The sequence below is a fragment of the Podarcis melisellensis genome, assembly GCF_964234715.1.
Source record: "Podarcis melisellensis genome assembly, chromosome: 7".
Lineage (NCBI taxonomy): Eukaryota > Metazoa > Chordata > Lepidosauria > Squamata > Lacertidae > Podarcis > Podarcis melisellensis.
The window spans coordinates 66803635-66817352 of NC_138539.1; the positions used below are offsets into that span (position 1 = coordinate 66803635).

A 13718-nucleotide genomic window follows, 5' to 3' on the forward strand; every position below is an offset into this window, starting at 1 on the left:
TCACTTTGGTTGTCTATGCTTTGGTAACCTCTAGCTTAGGTTACTGCAACACACTATTCATGGAGCTGTCTTTGAAGACAGTTCAGAAACTTCAGCTGGCGCAAAATTCAATGGCCAGGTTGCTCACTGGGGCAAGGCAGCTTAAGCATATCGCAACAATCTGGCCTGACTGCACTGGCTACCAATTTGTTTCTGGGCCCAGTCCAAAGTGCTGGTTTTGACCACAATACCTCAAGGACTGCCTCACTCCATATGAACCTACCCAGACCCTGAGATCATAATCTGAGGCCCTTCTTTGTGCGCCTCCTCCACGAGAGATCCGGAGGGTGGCAACATGAGAACGGGCTTTTTCTGTGCTGGCTCCGTTTGTGGAATGCTTTCCCCAGGAAGGCTGACTTGGCACCTTCATTACATATCTTTAGGTGGCAGGCAAAACCTTTCCCCTTTAAACCAGGCCTTTCTCCTTTAACTATCTGTAACCATTTGGAAGCAGGTAGGATGTTTTTAATATATCCCCTCACCCTGGTTTTAATGCGGGATTTCATTTTTGTTTGTTGTAAGCTGCTTTGAGTTCCCTTGGGCAAGGTGAAGCGACTAACGTGTTTAATAAATAATAAATCTATGCATTTATTTTTGCCCATTTTATCCCAGTGCACACATTTTTATACATCATTTGGCTTGAGAGCTCCATTACAAAATTCAACGAAGTGCAAATTTCAAAGGATAGCTTTGTTCAATTCCTGTACTGTTTAACAATGTCTGTGGGTAGGTTCGCCTTTAAATGTGAACTGAATTGAATTTCCCCCCATACCTAGTTCCATGAGAGTCACAGTCACACGTGCACATGAATAAAGCATGCAGGAGACCCAAAAGGCGCATGAATGTGCAACATTATCCCAAGCAGTTTGTGCATATCTTTGCCCTTTGCACAATTGCAAAGAATATTGCCAGCGTCTTCAATGCTCACATGCATTCATGAACTGCCTATGTGTTTGCAACAGGTTGAGCTAAGAATCCTTGCAAGTCTCAATCACAGCAAGACAAAGAACAACATTGGCCACACTACATCCCTCTCCGCTTCTCTTTATGCACACTTGATGCACACTCTGCATAGGTAGTAGAGAAACACATATCCACTCCAAACAAATAGAAACAGAAGAAATAGAATCCGCAAAAATCATTTAGCTACCCTTAGAGCGGCTTATTTATGATGTTATTGAGCAACCTGATTACAGAAGAAATTGTGTGTCATGGCTTGCTAAAATTGCTTTTCACTCAAATGACTGTTCGGAGAGAAAGACACATCCCTGGCAGAGTATATAATTGCAAGGGGCCCTTTCTTCTTTTTAGAGACAATGAAACCTGGAAGAGCAACCTAGGGGGTTTCCATGGGCCTTATGACACACAAATTCTGGCCAATAACCCGAGATTATTCTATAGTGATAATCTCATTGTTTTGAAAGCTAACGTTTATTTAAAGTGCGCTCACTGTGTGAAGCTAACCAAAACCATCTGGGATTAGGGGTCATGGCCTGTGCTCAACAGGTGTAACTTAGCTCAAAAGCCTGGAACTTTTTTCCTTTTTTTTGCAATTAATCATTCAACAGGACAAATGAGAACCAAAGTTTTCAGTTTACCACTCTAGATGCAAAGTCCTTACAGTGACCCTTACTATTTTATTTTAAATTATATTGAAAACTGGTTATTGCAGGAGCACTTTGACTAAGTCATACCGGGGTGTGTAGAGATCAGTTGTCATTCAAGATCCTGAGCCAGATAATTAGTTCAGAGCACAAGAAAGGGTAGTGTTACTGGACATTTGTCTTCTTCTGAAAGATTACTATGCAAGTGTATTCGTGCCTGTACCCATATACCTTTTAAAAATGTCCCCCACCCCGCCAGGTGTCAGGAGTGTGTGCAGGAGCCAGGCCCTGTGACCAGTAGGGCTTCGCAGGACTGGGGCCTTCCTAAGTTTGTTCTGGAGAGGCAAGGCATGGCCGCACAGGTGAGGCCGCTTGGTAACTCGCTGCACCTGGTGGCAAGAGCCGGGAAGGGATATAAGGTCAGCATTTCCCTTTGACTCTTTGCCACAGCAACACGCTTCCTGCCTTGGTCTTCTTGCTTCCTGATCCCTGGACCTCGGCTTCCTGACTCCCTGCTTTTTGATCCTCGGACCCTTGATTTCGTGACTCCTTACTTCTCGACCCTCGATTTCATGACTCCTTGCTTCTCGACCCTCGGACCCTTGATTTCATGACTCCTTGCTTCCTGACCCTCGGACCCCTGGCTTCTGGACTCTCATTCCTGCTCCCACCCTGCCATCTTGCCCCCGGTCCCGACGTCCTCAGCCGGGACTTTGATCACCCATAGACTGGACCGTGACACCAGGAAGGGTACAACAGCAAATATTACCAGCCTTGGTTCTGATGTTTCATAATCAACCAATGGAGGTTGTGTTTTTGGGTGAGGGGAGAGCCACCTCCATTTGTTTGTTTGTTTGGATTTTTAATACTGTACTGAGATCTTGCACAAGAATGCTATTTACCTGATTAATGCTTGCACAAGTGATAGAAGCCTTGCACAATACCCCCCCTCTTTTAAGTCTGATGGATGTGCCACAATTAGTCTCCAAGGTGGGATAGATCTTGAATGAACAACTCTTCCTAACCAGATTGTTGGATTTGAACATGGCTTCAGCATGCAACCATCTGTGGAAACAGACACACTCATATAATTTGGACCACCAGAAACCAAATGGCTAGATTGTGCTAAGATAAGGAGTGAGTGGAATAGGGGTGTAACATCAGATGAAATGTCACCACATATCTAGCCTATTAGATTAAATCCCCATGTTCGGGTGTTAAGTATTCAGGGTTCTGTGTTTGAGTCTGCATTATGAGCTCCTGTGTTCTGATTCGATACATGATATCCAATCACAGAATATTTAAGGATTTGGGCCACTGCCATTGGCCCTTAAACTCTGAGCTATGATTTGCAGCTTGGAACTTTAGATAGCCAATCACGTTGAGAGTGGGAGTGGCCCAGGTCTTCAGAAATGTATGTAAGCAGTTGCTTTGCCCCTGATGTCCAGTTCTGTTAGTTTGATGAAGGTTCTTGGTGTTATCATTGTGTCTTGCTTCGTGGGAACCCACCTATCCTGCAAGGGGATTTTTTAAAAAAAGTATGAGCTGGCATTTTGATGACAACAATATTGTGTGGACACTACCAAAAAAGAAAAGAAAAAACTTAACATGCATAAAGTGTTCAGATTCCATAATTAATCCTAATCTGGAAGTATCCTAAAACTGCAAATAGGGCTGTCATCTTTGCAAAGTCAGAGAAAGACCACTTAAAAAGATTAGGAGCCAGTTTGTTGTAAACAGTATCTTGAGCATGGGTAGGCAAACTAAGGCCTGTGGGCCGGATCTGGCCCAATCGCCTTCTAAATCTGGCCCATGGACGGTCCGGGAATCAGCATGTTTTTACATGAGTAGAATGTGTCCTTTTATTTAAAATGCACCTCTGGATTATTTTTGGGGCATAGGAATTCGTTCAGATTTCCCCCCCAAAATACAGTCTGGTCCCCACAAGGTCTGAGGGACAGTGGACCGGCCCCCTGCTGAAAAAGTTTGCTGCCCCCTGATCTTAAGTGTTCGCAAACAGGGCACAGCAGAGCCTCTGTAGCTCCAGAAGTTCACTTCCAGGTCTTTAATTCAAAACAACTCCTAAACCGTGAAGGAAATGGTTTTCGTGATGTCGACTTTCCAATGAGACTTTTAAAACCACATCACAAAGTTTCCATCCCATAAAGCAAATACACGGTCAGGAAATGCAAAGAGCTGAAGCAAAATGAAAGGAAAACAATATTTCTGTCTGAAAAAACACAAATCTTAAGATTGAAGAGCTTTCTATACGCTGAAGACTGAAATATAAAATGGGATAAAATAAATAAATAAAAGATGCTCAGATCCTGTCAATAGTTCCTGGAAGAAGAGAGTGAGTTCTATTTCTCCAACCTCTCTGCTTCACAGTATACTTGGCTGACTTTTAAGAGGTGGCCAAACTACTGGTTGGAGAATTTGCCTGATATCAGCAAACATACGAACAAGAAATACAAATCCACAAGAGTCCTTGCTGTTGGACTGGAGATTTGAAGTAGTTAAGCTACTGGCCAATCACTGTCCATAGAGGCCGTTGTTTTACATCTAGAGAAAGGGCCATAGCTCAGTGGTAGAGACAAAGTCTGCAACATCTCCAGTTAAAAATGATATTGGTAGGAGGGCTAGGAATGCAGCTACCTGCGGCCTTTGAGGATCACTTGCAAATCTGCAGAAACTGAACCAGACAAAGAAGATCAGGAGTCTGATTCAGTATAAGGGAGTGCCATGTATTCCTGCAGCATACAAAGAGTGGCACACTTAACTAATTTTAGACTCTGGATATAGTGGTTTTATGGGAAGTTATTTCACATAAAGGCACATTATTTAGCGTACATCCAAATGCAGTTAAGCCTGCTGCGTTTGGGGGATCCATCGGCTCATTCCTCTGAGTGGGGCCCTGGACTTGTGCCCCCAAAGACCTCACCCTGATGATGCTATTGAATCCAAAGCCAATGGAAAGGAACACATGAGAAAGCCAGCTTACCGGTAATACTTCTGCCTTAACTGGAAATAAAATGGCTGGTCGTAATGGAGCCCTTCCAATTTCCATTGATTTAGCAAGAGTTAAGCATATCCCTCTTGAAAGTTCAGTAAGATGCATTTATTACCACAGAAGTTACCGGGACTTAAGGCATATTACACACTCGAGTAAGCTCCACTGAACACAGTGGGGCTTACTTCCAAGTAAAAAAAAATGCATGGGGTTGCTCAGCTTTGCCTATTATGTTGAAGATTTTCGTAGTGTCTGTAGCTTCTTCCAGCAGCGGAGGATAAATGTTCCTGAGCACATAACATAAGCTTGCTACCAGTTCATCATGGAATTAAAACAGAGAACAAGAATATGCATCCAGTCCATATTTGAGAAACCACTACCATCATGTAAAGGACAATGGTTCTAGATGGCACTTGTTATTTCTTGGAATTTCACTGGATTTCCTTGTCTCCCATTGCATTATGAAGTAGATTTAACTGTAACTACTGTAGATTCTTTTGTAAAAAAATGTGATTTTGTTTAAAACCAATAGGACTTGCGTACGGATTCCCCGCCCACCCCCACATGAACCATTTTAGGGCATGGGATGGAAGATAATATTCTTCATATTCTTCGCAAAATTAGAATGAGGAACTTGTTGCCAGGATGTGGTTGAGGCTAAGGATTTCGCAAGATTCAGAGAGGAAGCAGTGATTTATAGAGCTGATAGAATTACATGCAACTTTAAATGACTAATCCTAATTTGGGGATGGGATGGATTTTTGGCCTTTCATACATACCGTACCAAAAAAAAAAAAATTAAATTAAACTAGCTCACCTGGAAACCCCAGTTCTGTAGGCAGCACGAGCCAATTCAATATACAAAATAAATTCTACAGTGCAACTTTCGCGTATGCCTATCACACATTTATTCTGAACCAGCTGCAGGCCTGTTTGGCAGGAAGATGGTTGCATACCACAACCACTTCCCAGCGGAAGAATAAAAGCAGATCTGCTCCTTGCTCCATCTTCTGCCACAAACTCCATGATTCTTTTGAAGAGGTGGTTCCGAAGAGCTCTTCAACCCATCCCCTCTTCTGCCAACCAATGTTGAGGCCACCGACTTGGGCAAGCCCCAGGAAAAAGGAAGGCAGCAACCTTCCAGATGTACAAGAGAACATTCCGTTGCACTTACTGAAAAGTTGTACTGTGCATTGAAGATCTCCTCCTTTGCTTTCCCCTCCCACTTTTATTTTCACGGGCAAAGCGAGGCCAGCTTTAGCACAACTGCCCCCTGCCACTCCAACACAACCATGGCCTCTAGTCCTGAGAAGCAATGAGTAGTCCCCAAGACCCAGAAACCATTGAACATAGATTCCCTCCTCCATTTGGCTTCTGCATTTTGTGGGGTGGAGAACCTTCAGGAACATACAGCCTTATCTTCACAAGCCTAAAGGAGAAAGGATATGGCCTGCCTCAATGATGTCCTGGTCCAGGAGTACCAACTTGAATTTAAAAAAAATGAAGGGGGAGCAGTTAAGCTCTGTCTCACAAGACGCAGTGCACACACACCAATTGAATGACAATGCCCATCAATGTGCCCTCCCCAAATATTGTATGGGGGGGGGCCAAAGGGACCACAGCCCCTAGAGGTTCTTCGTCTTGCAGCAAGACAATATAAATCTCAAAGTTAATTTTCAGAATGGCCTTTACCCCTTAATCTCACATTAGGGCTCAACCACACTTCCTTTCGTCATGCTGCTTTCCCCTAGGGAAAAACTGATCTTTAGTGTTCAATCGGAGCAAATGGCAATTTGGATTTTCTCTGCATTGATGTTTGCTCTGATTTAGCAGTAAAGAATGGGTTTTATCTGGGAAAGGAGCAGCGCAAGGGGGAAACTGCTCAGAACCATACCTAGAAAGTGTGTGTCAAGCAGAAAACTGCTCAGACCTGTACTTTCTAGGCACAGGACAAGCAGAAGTGTGGACAAGGTATCGGTTTCATGTAACAAACAGGCTACTAAGAACTCGCACTAGCTCCAGGCAGCATTCAACCCATGTGTAATTTATAACTGAACAGTCTGCGTCAAACTCTTATACTATATTATATATTATGTTGCATTCACTTTTACGGCTTTATTACTTTTTTTTGTATTCACTTGTTTTACGTTCTCTAGCTGGCTTCCAATAAAAATATATTATTGGATTGTAAACAAGGAAACAGCCACACTAAATGGCTGTGTTCAGACACAATGCTCAAGCATGATATAGCTGCATTATGAAGGCCAGTAAAAATAGGGTTGCCATATTACCAAGAGTGAAAAATCCAGACAAAGTTGTTGAGCTTTTTTGGGGAACATCTCCCCCCAAAAACCAATTCACTCCCCTTGTCTGGGTTTTCCTGGACATTTTGCCGACCCGGCGAAAATCTGCTGCCTGGGTCTGAGGATCAAAAATCTGCTGCCTGATTCTAGAATAGAATAGAAGCACTAGAAATGAATCTCAGGCTCACATGCTTTCCCACTATCCCTCTGGCATTGCTGTTTGATGAAAATAGGAAGGTTACACTTTGGCTTTAGATTCTAGTTTAGCGTGCTTTCTGAACCCTAAAGTACAATCAATCCTGAGCACGGTTTATCAAAATTGCACATAACAATGAAACAAAACCAAAATATTGTGCAAAATCTTAATGTAAATATTGTTTTCACACTTCTGAACCAGTTTGGTGAGAGTTGGCTAAGCGCTCTTATCTGCCTCAGTCTCTGTTACTGAGCCTGGTGACACCAAGAAGTGCCGGCCCACCTATGAGGCAAGCAGATGTACATAGGTCATTGTTTTATATTTGAATTCTTTTGTAGTTGTGCTGAAGAAGATTCCAGCAAAACAGTCAGATTATCCGGGATCACTGTCCTACGTTGTTCTTCACTTACTACATTGGCACCATGAACGCCTAAAAGAAGTTTTACCGCTTAGCCCACAGGATAGCATCTATTACTTTATTTCAACCATAGACTTATTATACTTTTACGGACTTTCAAAGATTGACAGACGTGTGTTCATTCGCTTTAAAATATTTGAGAATTCACAAATGTACACATTTTGTTTTTGTTGTACTAAATCATGTATATTATGCAATAAGAATTGCAGTGCTATCTAGTAAACTGGTCTTCATGTTGCTTGCATTGTTTGTTGTGCTAAGTTTGCAATACAGTGGTACCTCAGGTTAAGTACTTAATTCGTTCCGGAGGTCTGTTCTTAACCTGAAACTGTTCTTAACTTGAAGCACCACTTTAGTGAATGGGGCCTCCTGCTGCTGCCGCGCCGCCGGAGCACGATTTCTGTTCTCATCCTGAAGCAAAGTTCTTAACCTGAAGCACTATTTCTGGGTTAGCGGAGTCTGTAACCTGAAGCGTATGTAACCCGAGGTACCACTGTACAGGGGTTTGTTGTTCTGTATTGCTGCAGCTGCAATGGCAACAACAGCTCCTTGGAGGCTAGATCTGCCGTCCCCTCTATAACAGCCTCTTGGTGACTAGGAAGTGCTGCTGGTTAATAGGAGGTGCTGCTGGTCACCTCACATCCTTGTTCCCGATGTAGGTCTTTATTCCATCCCCCTGTGCCTGATATAGAACTTCACTCAGCCCTTCTTCCCTGGCGGAGGGCAGCCATTTTGTGGTTTACCTCAGGTGCCAAAATGGCTTGTGCCAGCCCTGGTTTCAGGCAGAAATTTCTCCCACCTGGAGATGTCAGGGGTTGAACCTGGCACCTTCTGCATGCAAAGCCCCCCCCCCCATGCAAACAAACAAATAATGTAGACATGAGGCCTGGCGGTTCAGTGCTTTCTTAAAAAAAGAGGTGACAGAACTCACCATGAATGCCTTCCTTGTTCTCTTAGAATGGCAATGATGCCCACCTGAGAGGTGCTGGAACTGAATTCCAGCGAATTCCGGCTGAAAAAAAGCCCTGTGCATTTATGATGGAGGTGAGATTTAGCCTGGCTACTTCCTGACTCAAAGCCACTATGCAGGACTAGTTATATATTGGTATGAACTAGTTTTCCTAAAGAGCTAGGCAGTACCGCCTGGCAACAAATGGAGCTGTACGTAATAGGAGAGCTGAATTAATGCTTTGGTTTCCTTCTGATTTTTTGTTTCTGTTCTGGATTTTGTGTGCATTTTGCACCCAGGGCTGCTCAATATTCACTGGCTAAATAATGAAAATGGAAAAACACACACACACACAAAAAAAAAAAAAACCAACCAAGAAAGATACCCGAGAAAGTATATAATTTGAAGAAGTCAAACATTAGGGAGATTTTTTTTTTAACAACACCAAGCCTGTTTATAAAAAGCATTTTAATGTTTAAGCACGGAGTATAGCTTACAGGATAGTTTCTCAAGGGAAGTGGTGAAAGCCACATCACTGGAGACGTTTCCAATTTGGAAGAACACGAGCGAAGACAGACTTCGATGGAAAACCACCATTGGGTGAAACTCAATGGGTCGGTTCCAAAATGATTGGAAAACACAAAATATGAGAAATCAGATAGCTACCCTTTGCCTGAATTCTGCTGCCGGGGTTTGTTTTTTCAGCACATGCAAACTACATCCCTCGAGAGCCTTCCTTGCTGGGCTCGCCTATCTCGACAGCGCTGACTGCGGGTGGCTTGTTTGCCTCCTTTACCTTTGGAACTCGTTGGAATGGGGAAACTGCACTAGGATGATATTTATTTTAGATAAGGAGCCCTAAGAAATGGAAAGTATTAAAAACAAGAATTGCAAGCTGTGCTTTGCTGCTGTATCTTAGAAGAGGGCTGCATCCAAGCCACACATTTAAAGCAGCACCCCCTCCGAATCCTGGGAACTTTAGCTTGCTAAGGGTGCTGGGAATTATAGTTCTATAAGGGGTAAAATAGAGCTCCAAGGATTCTTTAAGGGTGGAAATGTGTTTAAATGTATGGTGATTACGCAGACGGAGTCTCCTGCCATGTTTTCTTACATAACTTACGATCACCTGAGGAGGCCCACTTAGGGTCTCCCAGTTCATGAGGATGCAAACTGCGGAGGCTGGATCCTGGGTCATATCTGTAGGGGCACCTTCTCCTTAGAAACCCCCTCCCCTTTGAAGGAATCATACTTTTGGGAGCTTCTGTCGATGAGTTGAAGCTTTCCTCTTTTTAAAATTAAATCAGGGTTTATTTGTGTACACTCCACTTTCAATTTTGCTGCTTTCCTGTAAATGCACTGTAAATTATGTATTTGTTATTTCCCCCTGGTAGTTCCAGAAGAGCAAGATTCTCCTGCTGCATCGACAAGTAGCTCCCCACACCGCAATCGCTGTGACTACCTGTGGCAACTGGAAAACTCAGTCTGCTTACTCAAATGTTAACACTGTCAAAAATCAACCGGATTTGAACGCATTTCAGGCGGCAGCATTGTTTTGCAGTAACGAGTGTTCTGCTTTCTCTTCCAGAAATCCAACAACGTATGCAGCAAAGCTCACCCTGCCTCTTCCAAAAATGGACTTTGCCCCTTCTGTGCCCTCTTCAATATTTTTTAATTGAATAGGGTTTTATGTTTGTGAAATTGCATTTTTTTTTTATAGAGTGGGGGAGCTATTGCAGGAGCTTTCGAACAGAACAGTAGAACAAATTAAATTCAAACATACTTTGGGGCTCCAGGGACTGAAGGACTCACATTATACCCTTGCATCCCTCTTGCATCCCTCCTGCTACCCCACCTTGCAGCCTTACCTGTTGTAGTTCAGTGATGAAAACGGTGAAAACAACAAGCCAGAAGCTTCCTGAGATAGCCATATCCAGGAGTGTTTTGCTTGCTGCTGCTGAGCAGGAATAAAGTCCTCCAAACTAAGCCTCAGGCAGAGGCACATTTAAGTGACTGATTCCTCTCCTCCTGCCTTTCAGCCACAAGGGAAGAGAGGAGCTGGCGAGAAAGAGACAGCACACAAGTGAGGGAAACAGAAAGTCCCTCCTCTTTTGGCTACAGTTCCCACAGCATTTCCTCAGGACTCAACTTGCAGAGTTGCCACTTTCTCAGTATGTGTGTGTGTATTAACTCCCTCATGGTCCGTTCCTTTTCCTCGCTCCTCCTAATTCAAAACGTTTCATGGCATCTGCGAATCGAAGGGTGCCTCGTGCAAGGAAAAGGAATAAGGGGCCCACTGGAGACATTTTGAGCCCCGAAGCAAAGCAGCTTAAGGCCACCTCAACCCACAGAAAGGCCACATGTCATAGCACTCAAGTCCAGTCCAGGCCTTTTGGTGTTGGTGCAAAGCAGTAATCTTTTGCCCCAGCGTCTCGAACCCATGACTCTGAAATTAAGAGTCTCAGGCTTCACTGGCTGAGGTATCCCTCAGGGCTCAGTCCGTGGCGGGAAATGAGTAGGCTTCCTTTCAGAACACTTTAGCTCCAGAGCTGTCAAGCGTAATTTAGCCATCCTTTCCACTAAAATCAAATCAAAACTGGTAACCTTGCGTTCCCATGCTCTGCTAACAATCTTAATACACTTTGCCTTTTCTAGCTATTACTACTCCTATTGTCCTGTTCAGGACCATCCCTGAATGTGCCAGATATTGGGATGTTGTTGTTGTTTAGTCGTTTAGTCGTGTCCAACTCTTCGTGACCCCATGGACCAGAGCACGCCAGGCACTCCTGTCTTCCACTGCCTCCTGCAGTTTGGTCAAACTCATGTTAGTAGCTTCGAGAACACTGTCCAACCATCTCGTCCTCTGTCGTCCCCTTCTCCTTGTGCCCTCCATCTTTCCCAACATCAGGGTCTTTTCCAGGGAGTCTTCTCTTCTCATGAGGTGGCCAAAGTATTGGAGCCTCAGCTTCCTTTATTAATAAAGGACTGTGTGTTGCCAATTAATTTATTATATTTTTACTACCACAGAGGAGCCATTTGGATTCTCTGCCTCAAGCACACATGTGTGTACACACAAATATAGCCTACTTCTTGTCCTAATTAATCTTTACTTGGTGGTTGCCATAAAGGATTTTCTTAATTCGTCTGCGGCCTCTGAAATACTGCCTGTTAGGTTCAGCTGGCATTTTCCGCAGATGGAGACTGAAGAAGACCCCACCTTGCACATGTAAACATTGCATCCTCTTCACTTGCAACAAGCACTTGGATGCTGATATTCAGGTAAAGGCCTTATGCTTGCTTTGCTTGTACTTCTGGGGTCAACCAGTCTGTTCTGTGCACGGATCTTCAAGGAGGCAAGATCTCTTCCTCCAGTGCTATTATCAGCACCGCTTACTGCATAGCTGGAACAATGCTAAGTCTCCTCTTCCCCTTTTTAGTAGTGCAGACAATTCTGTAACAGCAAGGATGTTATTTACTCATGCCTGACTCAGACTATAAATTTGTAATTCCGTCTTCAGTGTAACGGTGCAGATCCATTCCAGTCGGGTTTCAGGTCCAGTTTGGGCAATGTAACAGCATTAGTCACTCTTGATTGATAAACTCTGTTGGGTGTGAGACACGGGAGAGTGCAGTCCTGTAGGATCTCAACTTCTCACTGGCTTTTGGCACTATTGACTATGGTGTTCTTCTGGAGTGACTTGGGGAGGTAGGAGTTGGAGGTACCGTGGTACTATTCCTATCTGCAGGTTTGCTACCAGAAAGTAGCACCATTGTTGCTTGGTTCCAGTGTGGTGTAGTGGTTAAGAGCGGTAGTCTTGTAATCTGGTGAACCGGGTTCACTTCCCCGCTCCTCCACATGCAGCTGCTGGGTGACCTTGGGCTAGTCACACTTCTTTGAAGTCTCTCAGCCCCACCTCACAGAGTGTTTGTTGTGGGGGAGGAAGGGAAAGAGGAATGTTAGCTGCTTTGAGACTCCTTAAAGGGGTAAAGGGACCCCTGACCATTAGGTCCAGTCGTGGCCGACTCTGGGGTTGAGGGGCTCATCTTGCTTTATTGGCCAAGGGAGCCAGCGTACAGCTTCTGGGTCATGTGGCCAGCATGACTAAGCCGCTTCTGGCAAACCAGAGCAGCGCACGGAAACGCCATTTACCTTCCTGCCGGAGTGGTACCTATTTATCTACTTGCACTTTGACATGCTTTCGAACTGCTAGGTTGGCAGGAGCAGGGACCGAGCAGCAGGAGCTCACCCCATCATGGGGGTTCGAACTGCCGACCTTCTGATCGGCAAGTCCTAGGCTCTGTGGTTTAACCCACAGCACCACCTGCATCCCTTGAGACTCCTTAGGGTAGTGATAAAGCAGGATATCAAATACAAACTCCTCCTCTTCTTTTTCCATGGCTTTTGGGCTATGCGGTCTCACAAAGGTCCATTATATCGCTTATGCTATTTAATATCTACGTGAAACTGCTGGGAGCTGCCATCTGGGGATTTGGAGCACGGCAGCATTAGTATGGCAATGACATGCAGCGCTCTCTCTCTCTCTCTCTCTGCTCAATCTGAGCCAGGAAGGGTTGTGAAGGTGTCGGGATTGGTGCCTGCTAACTTTGGCAGGGACGCTCAATCTCTTGCAGCCAAGCACTGGCCAGAAAGCCCACACACCATCCTGATAATCTGTTTTGTAAGAAAACGTATGAAATCAATGTTGCTTCTGCTAGAAAATTATGTTTCCCCCCACAATGCTAACAACGCAGAGGCAGGTCTTTTTTTCAGCCGGAACTCAGTTCCGGCGCCTTTCAGGTGGGTGCCATCGCTATTATAAGAGAATAAGGGAGGCGCTCATGGTGAGTTCTGGCACTTGTTTTTCTAGAAAAATAGCACTGAGTAGAGGCAACTCCCCACTTGCGTGCAGTTGACGATTTTTGGCACCGCAAGGGAACAGGGTGGGCTACACGCATGTAAAAGGGGAGTTGCCTGTACTGAATCCTTAAACACACACACACACACACACACACACAATTGCTGCTTAATTTAAAACGACTAGATAATCTTTAATTTCTGCTACAGCTATGGAAAGTTCAGCAGGAAAATGAATGTTAAGAGCATTCTAGAGATGTAAGAATTGTTCTTGCAACTCAGTTACTGAATATTTGCTCTAAGAAAATGGCACCACTCAATGTGGCACACGATAGATTAACATTCCA

General features: G+C 44.3%; 1 protein-coding gene across 1 annotated transcript in view; it reads right to left on the minus strand.

Moving 5' to 3' along the window:
• Positions 1–10852, minus strand: part of TNFRSF11A (TNF receptor superfamily member 11a) — a 38425-nt gene extending 27573 nt beyond the window's left edge. The window contains exon 1 of the mRNA XM_081918213.1: positions 10385–10852. Coding sequence (XP_081774339.1) covers positions 10385–10447 — 63 coding nt within the window. The 5' untranslated portion in view covers positions 10448–10852. The remainder of the gene's footprint in view (positions 1–10384) is intronic.
• Positions 10853–13718: the final 2866 nt, after the last annotated feature.